Genomic DNA, 14,983 nt, shown 5'->3' on the forward strand with positions numbered 1-14,983 from the left:
CAAGCTGTAGTAGTCTCCTCAACCAGTGGTTCCAACACAAAAAATTAAAAAATTCATAACTTTTGCATCAATTTTCCAATTTTCCTCAAACTTTCACTGATGTGTTCTACTAATATTGTTGCATTTTCTCAATCCTTATGTTTATGAAGGTAAACTTGTCCTTTAAAGATACAGTGAGTTTACCCGTGAGTTTAGGGACCCTGTGGAAGAACAGACATATTTTGTGCGTTCTTTAGTTCTATCCCGTATAGATTATTGTAACGGGCTTCTCTCTTCCATTCCTTCAACTCAACTGGATCGTGTGCAGCGACTTCAAAATTGGGCAGCCCGATTAGTGTTTCAGGTTTCTAGGGACTATAATACCCATCTCAGCCACTTCTGAAGTCCCCTGCTCGAACTCGTTCGGCGGGGACAATAATAATAATATTTTGATAATATGACTGAACAGGCAATCCCCCGTTTCTTCTGTACGTATATGCAATGCATATGAAATAAAAACAAACAAACAAACAAACCCGCTAGGCCGAGTTTACCCATAACTACGGTACCGGTAATCTGTAGAGTGTAGGAATATTGTAACGTTAACACTAACACGTTACAGTTAGAGCGTTCCCCGTTCCAGTAACGTTTATAGATTTAGAAATAGAAAACTAAAACAAACGAGCAAAATCTTTCAGGGCGTAGCCTATTTCTACGCCTACTACAGTTTTACATTAAACGAGGGCAATTTTGCAATAAATCTTGTTATTCACCGACTTAGCAGACTTAGCAGACTTACCGCTTTCATGGAGGCCGGCCAGGCTAGAACTTTATCGCTTCGACGCCATCTTAGCTAGATCCGCTCCTCTAGCTTTATGCATGCAGTATAGTACGATCAACAGTCAGTACAGTCAGTGCAGCAGTCGATCGAGTCGTAAGGACAGTGTAGTGGACGATACCAAGCCTGCGCCTCTAACGAATGCGCACGTACTGCACTGTAGGCCCTAGGCCTACGCACATCACGCTGCTAGGGCAGCGCCAGCCAGCCAATCAGACAGATCCATCCGTACAGGACGTACGCGCACATCTCCTTTCCCGCCAATTGTGCATTGATTATGGTCATAATTATGCATAGCACGAGTGTAAAGCGCACGCACAGGGCACCACTGCGTGCGTTGTGGCCGCGGCCGTCATGTCGCATGCGCTGCTGACTTGTAGAGTACGAGTAGCACAGTGTTTATGTTAAACATGTGCGGTGTTCAGAACGTGTTTACGAGGCGTTCTAAATGTAAACGCGTCTGTTTACCCTGACAATAGAAGTGTTTAGGCCTAACCAACAAACATTTGGGTAATGCCCTAAACCATGAACGAAATTATTAACAAAGGCAACTCCCATTTTTTTCTAGCAGTTAAAATATAGAACTGTACATGCGAAACCAAAATATAAATTTATTACAGTTGTATTACATATTTTTAGGTTATCCTTTTTCCTTGTTGATCAGGCATTTCCATGAAAGGCCTAAAACATGAATTATTTCATAGTACATCTTGATGTCGTAACTGTTTCCACTTTCTCGTGATAAAAGGAAACTAGAAATTGCAATTTAAACACCATTTCCAACACTTCTTCATTTATATGGACATAGCCAGAATAAACACTCCAACTAAACACTCCAAGCTAAACACTTTAACTCTCAATACTTTACACGTGCTATACACAACGGGTGTTTAGATGTTAAACAAAGTGTTTAGATTTTTAACACTGTGTTTAGTTCATAAACATGTCGCATGTCGCATTTTTTACAGTGTACTATACGAGTAGTTGCTTCGATATTCATCATTAAGATTATTCTTGTCTTAGAAGAGCCCTACTATAGAATTATACAAAAGTGTTCACAACTGGACTGAGATTGAGTGCATCACGCACACTGAAAACACAACAACATCATTGGAAACTCACATTTTATTCTAAGGACACAAGTGCTCGGTGATAACCAGATTTCATCATTCATGATACAAAGGAACAATATGAACCTTAATCAACTGTGCCTTCAATCAATTCAAGGAAGCTTCTGGGTAGGTCCGAACCAGTTGCGATGCTCAATTCATTTTTCAAAACTAACCACTCCTCTGAGAGTGGTAAAAAAAAAAGCTTAGTTGTTTACGTTTCTTTCATATTCTTGTCTTGGAAGAGCCCAACTAGACAGCTGCAAAATAATTTTATGCTAGACTCCTTATATTAGATAAAGCAGTCACTCTAGCATGTACGATACGTCTTCTAACTATGTTTATTTCGAGTACAAGATATGAATCGTTTTGCATGAGACATTCACGTTAGAGGACTACTTGTCCTCGAAACACGTCATCTTCATGTGAAAAACAAAAACAACTTGAAATGTCGCTATGGTTACTGGTATGCCTCCGCCATAAGGTATGATTCTCCTACACACTACAAAATAGCAGCCAACAGGCTGAATTGTTGTTTATACTGAGTTGAATTTCACAAAATTACTCACTGAAAACTCTGAAATATAGATATAAAACAACTGACAAATATGGATATAACCAAAAATTAATTACTATTTTTTTTAAATGAAAATAATGAATAAGATATTGGATGTAATTTCTCACTACTGTTTGGTGTATACCGACTGCAAAAGACATTCAAACATTGGTGTTGATGAAATAAAACAATATCGAATATTTGAACATTTTACTCAGAAATATGAAAAAGCATTTTTTCTAACTAACTCTTTCCTGGGATAGTTACATAATGAACTTTCGCACTCTGAGATCATTGGATATGTTTTGATATTAATGCTTATTATGCCGTCTGTTGTTTAGAGTTTGAGAAAATGATCATGTAACAACTTACCTGTGTACCAACTATACCCGGTCTCCCCTACATGAATGCAATCATGTATTCGGGATTTGGATCTCGATACGGACAAAGTTTGGCTTTCGTTAAAGCATTTGACAACCAGCAAGACTATAGGCCTACCTAGATTACTTGCGTCACTCTTAAACACAGGTTTCCGGTTGGGTCAATTGTGGCAATGATAGTGGCAGTGTCATGTGACCTGCCTTCATGCGCTGCATAAAACGCAATAATGCATGCAGGTGGATATGTAAAAAAAAAAAAAAAAAAAAAAAAAAAAAGGAGTAATGACAATTCTTTAACTGTTACATGCATACTATTAAGCGGGATTTAATGAAACAGCATAATGGAAGAAGGAAAAGTCGAATGAAAGAAATATATAAAATACAATTTAGGTAAACGTATATATAATTTGAAAATAAGACTGCGAAAAATGAAATCATATCATTCAAAAGAGTGCAAAAGAGGGGATATGACATCAGAGAAAAATGCAGAAAGATTTACATAGAACGCCAAAATTGTGTGCCTACGACTGAAATTGAAAGTGTTATTTGGGAAAAATCGAACATCTGTCCGGCTGGCGCGAAACTGACAGACAACTTCGAGTCGTTTTTAGTTAAATGAATTTCTCTCAAAATTGAATGAAATACAATCTAAAATGATCAATGATATGAAAAAAAATTGAATGCTCGAAGGACCAGAGAGTGCATATGAAAGAGTGCGGAGGAAAATCGTTATACTTGAACTCGTATTCACGAGTTCAAATGTTAATCTGATGATATTGGGCGGAAAACCCCAGATTAACATTTTAGATATCACAAGTTTCCCATTAGCTCTCACGAGACTCCTCTTGAGTGGAGCACTCTAAACCTTAATCAGCCGTGTCTTCTTTTAATTCAAGGATTCTTCTTGTACAGGTCCGGGGCAGCGGCTATGATTGATTCATTTTGAAAGTAATCGCTTCTCTGAGAGTGCAAATTAAAAATTGACTGATCTAGTTGCTTCGATTTTTATCATTAAGATTATTCTTGCCTTAGAAGAGCCCTACGGAGAACTATACAAAAGTGTTCCCAGCTGGACTGATATTGCGTACGTGCATCACGCACACTGAAAACATAATAGATCATTGGAAACATATTATTCTAAGAACACAAGTGCTCAGTGATAGCCAGATTTCATCATTCATACAAATGAATAATATAAATCTTAATCAGCTGTGCCTTCAGTCAATTCAAGGATGCTTCTGGGTAGGCCCGAATCAGTTGCGATGCTTAAGTCATTTTCAAAACTAACCACTTCTCTGAGAGTGGTAAGAATAGTTGATTACGTTTCTGTCCAACTAGAGAGCTGCAAAATAACTTCATACTAGACTGATATCTATCTATTTATGTATATATGTTTATATATATACTGAAAGAAATTAGATTGAGGCGGACGTTGCTCTCGATCTTGAGTCTCCCTTTTATTCAGTCAAGCTTTCGGCCAGTCATCAGTCAGGCCTTCCTCAGGATCTACCAACAGAATAGTTATTATCTAAATAACCTGATGTGTCATATAATATGTAATGCAATTTCATATATTACCAATCTTCTGAATTATTTCCTTTGTATACACAAATCAATCATTCAATTCAATACAAATATCCAATCTAGCCTCATCTCATCATCAAAATAACATCATATATCCAAAAAATATATATGAATAGATTCTTATATCAAGCTGCTGACATATAACCATATTTTCTCATAATTCTAAGCATAATGATTATAAACAAAATCATGTACATATATATTACGTTCATAAGTCTATTTTCATTGCGAATATGTATGCATACACACATACACACACATCCACATACATACACACACACACGTATACATATTCACATAGCCTCAGTCTAATTTCTTTCAATATACATACCCACAATGAGGCACCGCGCACGTTTGGGAAAGGAACTATCTCTCGCACTATATATATACTAGGTGTTTCAAAAAACATTTCCCACTTTTGATCATAAATATTTCAAAAACTATTCATTCGATAAAACTGTCATTGATATGAGTAATAGCTGGATAGTGTACAATTTGGTTGGGGGTAATTTGCACGTGAAAGCATAAATCAGTTTCATTAAATCTAAGATTGATTTTGAAGTAAGGTTTCAGATTTTGGTCAAATTTTAACCCTCTGTACAAAAATTTAACTTCGCACAGGAACCAATGATGTGTATGTGAGTGTGTGCTGACAATGGCCCTGAACAATGGACATGCCTGAACCACCTGTTGACTAGGCGTCAGTCTGGCGCTCCCTGTCACATGAATGCTTAATCAATAATTCATGTGGATTGCCCTGGGCACTGCTAGTCTGAATTCATGCACGGTAAAGTGCTTGCAAACACCACATTTCATTCCACCTGGCAATCATTTTCAAATTTTGCTTTTATAATTTGGGATATAAATAAGCATAAATGATCTAAAGTTCCTCATTTTAATACAACTGTCTACTAATCAAATAGTCTGACAAATTTTTCGCTTTTTCGATAAAAGGATCATTTTTGGTAAAGAGTTCGGCAGCATTTATCATTGGGGCGATTTGTTTCACAGTAGATATATCTAAGGCTCCATATACACAAGTGTATATATACTCTAATTGATTTTCTTTACTTCCTGTCACCACGTTTACGATAGAACAGAAGGTATTCATTGTAATTTTGTTTTTCAGAAGTAGGGAGAGCACTGACGCGACTCAACGACAGTATCGACATGGCGTTTGACTTTACACAGATACTGCCAGAGGCTGAATAAAGACTAGCTGTGATAGTGGAATTTCTCATGAATGAATAATGAAGCATTCAAACCCCGGCCATTGTTCAGGACCATTGTCAGGGTGTTAACCACACACTCCCATACACACCCATTGACCCCTGTGCAAAGTGAAATTTTGTACAGAGGGTTGAAAATAGAGCAAAGTCTGGAACCTAACTGTGAAATTAATCATGGATTTCATTAAACTTATTTATGCTTTCATATTTAAACCACCTTCAACCAAATTGTACACTATTCAGCTATCACTCATATCAATGACAGTGTTATCTGATATATAGTTTTTGAATTATCAAGAATCAAAAGTGGAAAATGTTTTTTGAAACACCTAGTATATATACATAAAAGATAAAGCAGTCACTCTGAGCATGTAGGATACGGCTTCTAACGGGGTCATCCCACGAGACCGACACCCACAAGTCATACGGTCCGCGAGACCGACATCAAATATAGGTGCATGAGTCATACAGTCCATGAGTCATACGGCTCACGAGTCACACAGTCCATGAGTTCGACGCACAAAGGGCTCACGAGACCGACACTAGGCAAAGAAAGCCCACGAGACCGACACTATATAGGCCAAGAAGGCTCACGAGACCGACAGGATGAACAGCGCCATTACCTGTACAGGGTGTTGCATGAAGGGGAAAATTACATATTGACGGGTGCAATTTCGTCACGCTATCGAGCGAGAGATTGTAACTTATTGTACAGCACCTTCTACGTATCAACGTTATAAAGTAACTACGTCTTTCTACACGTATACGGCTTTTAGAGGGCAGTTCTATCAAGCTACGGGAGCGACGTTGTCACCAATTAATCTCTTTTTATTTAAATAAAAATGCTACCAATTTATTTCATTTTCTAAGATAAAATTGTCCTCTTCATGGGGACCCCCCCCCCCAAAAAAAAAAGAAAATGTATGAAAAATAATAGAGGATAAGAACGATGTATGGTTTGATTTTAGATGCCATCGTGCTATCTTTAAAAGGCTTTCCAAATGTCTAGATAGACGGTGGACAGGATGGGGGTTTTTTTCGCCTTTTTCTTTCTCGTTTCACTAGTTAAATATTCCTTATTAGATATCCTCTCCTACTGCTTATACCCGCCTGCTTAGAGTTCAGTTTGTAATTTTTCTGTAACTATAATGCATGAAATTTCAACGAATGAAAACGTTTTATATCGCAGCGATTCAGCTCGATTTGTGGCTTGCACTTGTAAAATTATTCTCCTCAAAACGGTACATTTTCATGAAATAGAATGGCTGTTTTCATGGATGAATCCTCTTTTTCCGAATCCTTGAAGCTACCTTAACAAACGATTATATCATTTTCTGTGAATTTGTACTAAATCAGCACCTTTGCAGATGACTACTCCCCTTCCATGTTATGTAAAGAAAGTGTGCACTGCAACATTGACCATTTTGTGAAATATTTTGTTGTAAACTTCATCTCACACCTAGGCATTATTCTAGTTGGTTGATCTGAATGTCAACGACATTTTATTTCATTTTCTTTCTAAGCAGGTGTATACCAGTATATGTTTTGCGGAAAGGGAAACGAAGGTGTTTTGGCATTTTCGAAATTAAAGTTGAAACATTTCATGCACTTTTACTGAAGTTTGTTTATTTTTCCACAAACACTCAAACGCGCAAACACAATCAAAAATCTTGAGCAGTTCAGAGGGCGAGGGAGAGCTAATAAAGGGGTAATCCCCTAGCAACTCTCCTTTTCCATCTCTCATATCTTTCTTATGCCATTATCTGGACACCCTATACAATTAATTGGTCTATAGGTGGCGATGTTCATCCTGTCGGTCTCGTGGGCCTTCTTTGCCTAGTGTCAGTCTCGTGAGCCTCTTTTGCCTAGTGTCGGTCTCGTGAACTTTGTTTGCCTAGTGCGTTCTCCTGAGCCTTTTAAGCGTAGTGTCGGTCTCGTGAGCCTTTTGTGTGTAGTGTCGAACTCATGGTCTGTATAACTCGTGAGCTTATTTTACTTGATGTCGAACTCATGGGCTTTATTTACTAAGTGTCGAACTCGTGGGCTGTATAACTAGTGGGTTGCATGACTTGTGAGCTGTATGACTTGTAACCCCTTGTAACTATGCTTATTTCGAGTATAAGAAATAAATCGTTTTGCATGAGACTGTTTCTCTTATTCACATTAGAGAACTACTTGTCCTCGAAACACATCATCTTAATTTGAAAACAAAAACAAAAACAAAAACAAAAACTAGCATCCTTAAATGACTTCAACCAGGCTACAAAATATGTGGGCATCATGCTACTCATCAGTAAATTACCATATTGTTACTTTTTTTAACCGGTCACATAGATTAAAAGCCAATAACGTCATTCATACACAAAAACCATTTGTATCAACCATACAAGGCTTATGACGGGACCAGTGAGGAATGAACTTTTTGAACTTTCTGATTCCATCCCAATTTAACTGGGAAAATACACCTCCACTAAAATATGATATTGAATCCCTTTGACAACGTCCAATATGATTGTGTTCATAGCATTTCCTTTTGCATGTTCCTTCTGCCAGGGCTTTGCGCTTGCATAGGGGACGGAATGGCATCATAATGCTTACTGATCGTAAGCTTAAATCAATATTAAATTTGCTTTTTTATGGTAGCTGTACAGTCATTGGCCATGAGGCTCTATTCAACTGAAGAAGAAGTTTAGGATGCCCTATAGTATCAGAAATTTGACAATATTGCCAACTGTAAGCCTACATACTGTATGTAGCAATCATTTATTCATACCGTCACTCCTTTTGAAGAATGATGATATTGTTTGGTCGTCAAATCCTTCTTGTGAACCACGACAGTAAAATGCTCCGAATCCCTGCTCATCCCACTCAGAAATGTTTGGAAATCGTACACGTCTGATACCACTTCCATAAGATTCAGCTTCAGGTAGATCAGGTGAAGTGTCACTGGGGATTGGTGCTGTCCAGCCAAAGACACGAGAGGCAGCCGAGGATGGAGAGCTCCGATAGCACTGCAACTGGGTATCATTTGTTGCCTCAATGTTTGAAAATCCAGCTGAAAGAACTGTGATATTGACCCGTTCACCTGGATGTAGTCAAATTATACATAGGATGATTTCAGTCGTTTAGATTTAAATTGAAAAGTATCACAGATTACAGCTTTGTTATTCCCACATTAACATTACAGCGTTCTACTAGGCCCTTGTACATCATGATGTCCTCTTCACATTTCCACATTGTTAAATATATCAAGTAGTAGTATTCTTTAATTTCATCTCCTACAAGTCTAATGATAAGATGTAAGCATTTAAGAGAAGATAGCATTGCATTTTCGAAGAATTGGATAATTTGCATTTCATTTGTTGTTGCAGACTAATAAGATTTACACGCTGTAAAATATTCATACTTGACGAATACATGAATCAATTTTATGTAGCAGATTCTCTTGGGTAATATGAGTGATTTCATTAAAACGAATAATGAAACAGGATATTGGAAAACTGTGTGAAAAATTGATTGTTCAGGTGACATGACATCCAAAAGCCTCATGTCTGAAAGTAGCTGCCTTGTCTCTTAGATACGCAGGTACTTGTGTAAATTTCCTCACTTTCTGCATGCCAAAATTTTCTCATTTCACACATCATTTAAGTTGTCCTAGATGAAAAAAAAGGACTAAAATAAGACAAACTAAATGTTGGAAGCGGCGTCAAAATTCATGTTTTCACTGAACAGTAACTGTTGCGATTACATAATATATACAATGGGGAGACAAGACCTCGTATGTCAAAGATCATGACTTTTCAGGAACACAAAGGTCTTTTTTACGTCAAATATAGTGTAGAATATTTGTCTTGGATGACATTGCTAACACTATTTTAGAATTCAAAAGATTAGTTTTTTAAAAATGAGTTAGGAAATTTTTTTTTGCTCTAGGAATATGCTGATTGAGCAAGGAGATCTTGACACCCAAAGGGCAATGTGCGTATCAGCTGTGATGAGTAGACATCATCATCTACCAAATTGACGTCTCATTGGTTGCATAAATATTATAATAAAGAAAAATTTGCTTTTGGCCAGTTATTTAGCAACAAAATAAAAGCTTTCTTTCTTTAAAGTCAAAATCACTACATCATTGCATCTGTGTGGAGGATACAAGATCTTCTTTACTTTTTTGACTTACAAAAAAATTAGTAAACATTCATAATTTTATAGGTCAAGGGACTCTCATGAAATAACCATATGCACATCCTACTCATGTCACTGTTTAATGCATGCCAAACTTCAAAGCAGGGATTTCGTAAGTCTCCGAGACGCCTCCAAGACGTCTCCGAGACCAGTTGGAGACTCGAAAAAGTCTCTGAAAAACCAAATCGAAATTGATCGATTCTCCCTCGACTCCAGAAAGACTCGTCTAGATTCCAGGAGACGTCGCAGAAACGTCGTAGAGACGTCTCCGCGACTAGAGAGTCTCGAGTCTCCAGCCCAATAAGATACCCACTAAAGCAACATGATGCGCCCAACCACCAACCAAGGAAACAATAATCAACCTCAGCCAGCACCAACTAACTGACTCAGAACACAAAGTCCTCTCACTAGGCCTCAACTTTGCTGTTTCTGCCAAGAAAGTCCCTTTTCCAGTATCATCCACCGGACAGAACCAAACCTTCGCTCTCTCACCAAAACCGCAGCTGACATCCGATTTAAAGTTGTCAACGCTCTGTCCGACGCTATTTCGCCAAAATCCAACATCAAAGAAGAAGTCAAAAGATCTTTGTGAGAACCAAGCCGACAATTCTAAAGGGCAACTCCACCGTAGTCATGGACAGTCAAGTAGTCTACCGCATCAAGATCCATTGGTCAACGCAAGATACACCTATGGTTCCCCGAGCTAAAGCACAACAGTCATCTCGCCACCATTTCGAACCTCTCGTAGAACTCACCAAACACCACATCACCATCTCACAATCGGCACCATCTCCAACAACAAAATCCAACCCTCCAACATAGTTAGTTTCGACGCAGTTCTCCCTCTTCACCAACGTTCTGTTACGGAAGCATACATCATCAAACAGCACATCTTCTGACCCGAACCTACAATCCAGAACCAAACTAACTCCTACTTAAATCCACGACCTGATCCTCATCACGTGCCTCCAACTCCTTTCACGTAGTGGCCCGAATAAAAAATTTCTCTTTTAACTTCTTTTTCAAAGATACTCGAAAGGCTTGTGTATAAACGCACCCTTAATTTTTTTCTTCAGGCAAAAATATTTACTGAATCTCAATTTGGATTTCGGAAAAAACATAGTACAACTCACGCATTACTCAAGTTTATTGATAAGATAGCTCATGCTATAGATGATGTTTCTCACACTGTCGGTGTTTTCCTTTACTTCTCCAAGGCGTTTGATACAATAGACCATGACATTTTACTTTATAAGTTAAATCATTACGGAATTCGGGGAAGGGCGCTAGAATGGTTCACTGATTATTTAACGAATAGAAAACAATTTGTAAGTATTCACGGTCACGATTCCCAACCAAAACTGATTTCTTGTGGTGTTTCACAGGGTTCCTTGTTAGGCCCACTTCTCTTTATTTTATATATTAATGATATCCAGAACTCCTCTAAGATTCTCTCCTTCGTTTGTTTTGCAGATGATACAAATTTGTTCTTCTCTCATCAAAATCCTGATGCGCTTATAAACATAATAAATAAAGAACTTGTTTCATACGTGCGGTTTCTACTCCGAAGAGTGCACGTCGAAAACGTTCAGTAGCAGTATGTATTTGTTTAACGCAATTTTGAAGTTTTGTACCACCAAGTGAACTTGTTTCTGTCCAATCTTGGATTTTTGCGAACAAATTATCCTTAAACATTGATAAAACTCAGTATATGTTATTCAGTAATTCGCTACCTGTGTTACCTCTCTCTGTCAAGATAAACAACATTGATCTGTCACAGGTCAACAGTACAAAATTTTTGGGTCTTCATATCGATAGTGATTTATCTTGGAGAACCCATGTTAATTATGTAAGCAGAATTATTGCTAGAAATACCGGGGTTCTTAACAAACTTAGCTATTATTTTCCAAGTAATATTCTACAGAGCATATATTCAACTTTGATATCTCCCTATCTCAACTATGGGATTCTGGCGTGGGGAAATGCTTCTAAAAACCTTATTGATTCGTTATTTCTTGTACAAAAACGCGCTGTTAGAATTGTTAACCACACTGGATATTTATCCCACACGAACGAACTTTTTGTTAGTAATAAAATTTTGAAACTTCCCGAGTTATTTTATTACAACGTCGGCCTGTTTATGTTTCAATTTTCAACTGGCCAATTACCAGACGTATTTTCCCAAATGTTTACAAGAAATTATACAGTTCATGATTATCCAACTCGTCAACGTTACGCATATCACCTTCCACGTACCCGAACAATTTTCGCGAAAAAAACTATTATGTTCGCTGGGCCCAAATATTGGAACGAACTCCCTATGGAACTTGTAAGTTGTACCTCTGTAACCTCATTCAAACGAAAACTGAAGCAATATCTTCTTAGCAGCTACATTGTACGGCATGCATAGTGTATAGTTCTTGTTGCTCTTTACATGTTACCCCTTGTCTATCCCACCTTAGTCCGGCGGGATCCTAACCATGAACACTATTTTTGAACAGTCTGCCTGTTGCGCTGTTCATGCACCTATTGTTCCACTCGGTTATCGAAATTCTCGCGCGTGACAGCTGTCGGTTACTATGGTCACACGCAATGCTTGGTTCTAGGACCCATGCTGGAATGTTACTCCTGAGCTTTCGGTATTGTTTACATTCACGACAAATCTCATTATTCCACCTTCTACTTATAATAATAATAATAATAAATATCATTTATAAAGCGCTTATTACGATGTTTCTAAGCGCTGAAGAAAAATTAGGAAAAATAGATTAAATCATGGAACATATAAAAATTGAGATATGATGAAACGCAATACAATATACAAAATACATAAAATAAACATTGTAAGTTATAACTTATAGAACGAACTTAACATATATACAGATTGCATATAATTAATCAATACAAATCAATACCTTCTACTTATGTATTTATGACATACAGTTACGCCATTTTCTATACTCTGCAACACACCCCTTGAATCTCTGCAGTTGTTGTTCACTGCTGCAACATGTGACCTTTCTGTTTTCTGTATTTTTATTTAGTGACATATATTTAATTGGATTTTTTGTTTTGTTTGTTTTAATCGGTTTCCCCAGATATAGTTGGTCTTAAAAAATATCCGTACTTTAAACTTCCCCTAATCTGATTACTCACGGGACCTGCGGCTGTACAAGCTAATGCTTTTACGCAGGCCCCATCATATTTTTTCGCATTATGACCACAGTTTAATTCGCATGCATACAGACCTCGTGTTTATACCAAATCAAACTTCTGTACATTCTGATGAAGTCTCATCTAAATTATGTTTTGTATAATTTTCGTATTTATATACTTTATTGTGATATTATGTGAGAAATATGAAAATAAATTGAAATGAAATGAAAAAATCTAAAAGCAAGTCCAAGAAACAGCCATGGCCTCACCTATAAATCATCGCAACCATTTTCATAATTATGGAACACTTCGAAACTCAAGTTCCTCCGATCTCCACAGCAGATCTGAGCTTCTAATATTCTCGACGACCGAAACAGAGAACGCCTCTAACTAATATATCTGAAGTACTTGCCGTTTCGGGCAGATTGACTATCCTTCGTCAGCTCACCTGTGCCTTTCGACTGTCACTATATGCCTCCCGACACTCTCCCTATGTAATGCCGCTTCAATTCACTCCTACATTCTGATCTTTGTAGGGTCTTCTTTTGCCAAACGCAGTCCTGTCAAGGACTACATCCCTTTGGCTTTACTTTACTCTTTTTACTCGGTTGAACTGCTAATTTTTTCAATGACAAATGGTATTAATTTCCCTATGTATTTGGATTTGGTGGGAGAAGGAGGAGGAGGACCTGGAGGGGGTTTTGTACCATTTTCAACGTCTGGTGATAGCCAGCTGCACGATACAAGACGACCATACTCATTTCCCCGTGGGTACTTACGAGGTTTCTTTCCCAGTTCATACCAAACGGGGCATCCGGAGCACTCTGATCTCTGCATGACAAGACAATAGGAAATTAATTGGAGCGCTCTAAAGTTATGCCCCTTGTGAGCCAAGGCTCAGGAGCGCTCCTGAAGGGTTCTAATCTCTGTAGCCTATATATAGCACTCTAGAAGTAAAATGCCGTGGGAAGTAGTGCATACAGTTTGTGTGTCAGAAGTTCCTGTGCACTCGAATGTCGCCATGACAGTTATCCCCCTCTCAGCCACTTTTCGTGTGGTCTCATTGATCAGCGATTTTCTGTATTAACAAACACAGAGAAGCATACTAGTACAAGTCGAAGCGCTTCAGGATTGCTCCCATGAGACCCGACGCTTATAAATGGGGTGTCTGTGCAATGTGTGTGTGTGTGTGTGTGTGTGTGTGTGTGTGTGTGTGTGTGTGTGTGTGTCGGGGGGGGGGTGCAACAGAAGCATCTGGCGGGCACTACCAGGTGTCTTCCAGTGATCAATACCATGGATTGTACTATCCTAGAGAGTAGGAATAAAAAATTTCCACCTCACTGGATTGTACTAAGTAATATATTTCTGTGCCATAGAATGGTCCCCTCCAGTTGAAATAGCTCGATTTTTACACCAATTTCTTCATAGCCAGACTGCCAGTTATGATTTTACATAAGACATATGTAGTAGATTATAAGCAAATACAAATAAAGATAGATTAGATTCTTTTTTCCAGTTCAGGGGGAATGTAAATGGAAATCAAAACACCAAAAGCACCATCCTCTTGACTTCTAACAGGGCCGCGAAACCGAGGGCTACAATCCCCCCCCCCACACACACACACACACTTATTTTGACTTGTCAAAAAAAGAAGAAAAGAAAATAAATGAATTGAACAGAAATTTGAAAAGATACCTACAAACTTCCAAAGGTTCCGTCTTCCCTTCTAAATGGGGAGAGAGAATGGGGTAACATTGGCCCTGATATAAATTATGGCCAGTAACGTTCCGCGACCCCTGGACCCCGTTTTATCAAAAGATATAATCGATAATAAATTTCCTTACGCACAGGATGCCATAGACTTACGATAGAAATCAAATGTATAATCAATCTAGCTCTTCATAAAACAGGGCTCTGTTCTATATGTGCCATTAAGCATGATCTAACCTTTACGTGTCCATAGGACA

At 38.1% G+C, this 14,983-nt stretch overlaps 1 protein-coding gene across 1 annotated transcript in view; it reads right to left on the reverse strand.

The window, feature by feature from the left end:
* LOC139737460 (uncharacterized) overlaps positions 1-14,983 on the reverse strand; it is a 79,139-nt gene that overhangs the window by 58,882 nt on the left and 5,274 nt on the right. Inside the window, exon 2 of the mRNA XM_071648139.1 lies at positions 8,449-8,760. Within this exon, the coding sequence (XP_071504240.1) occupies positions 8,449-8,760 (312 nt within the window). The remainder of the gene's footprint in view (positions 1-8,448; positions 8,761-14,983) is intronic.

This window comes from Diadema antillarum, unplaced genomic scaffold (genome assembly GCF_040938485.1).
Source record: "Diadema antillarum isolate AM-2024a unplaced genomic scaffold, OU_Dant_1.0 scf00000029, whole genome shotgun sequence".
Classification (NCBI taxonomy): domain Eukaryota; kingdom Metazoa; phylum Echinodermata; class Echinoidea; order Diadematoida; family Diadematidae; genus Diadema; species Diadema antillarum.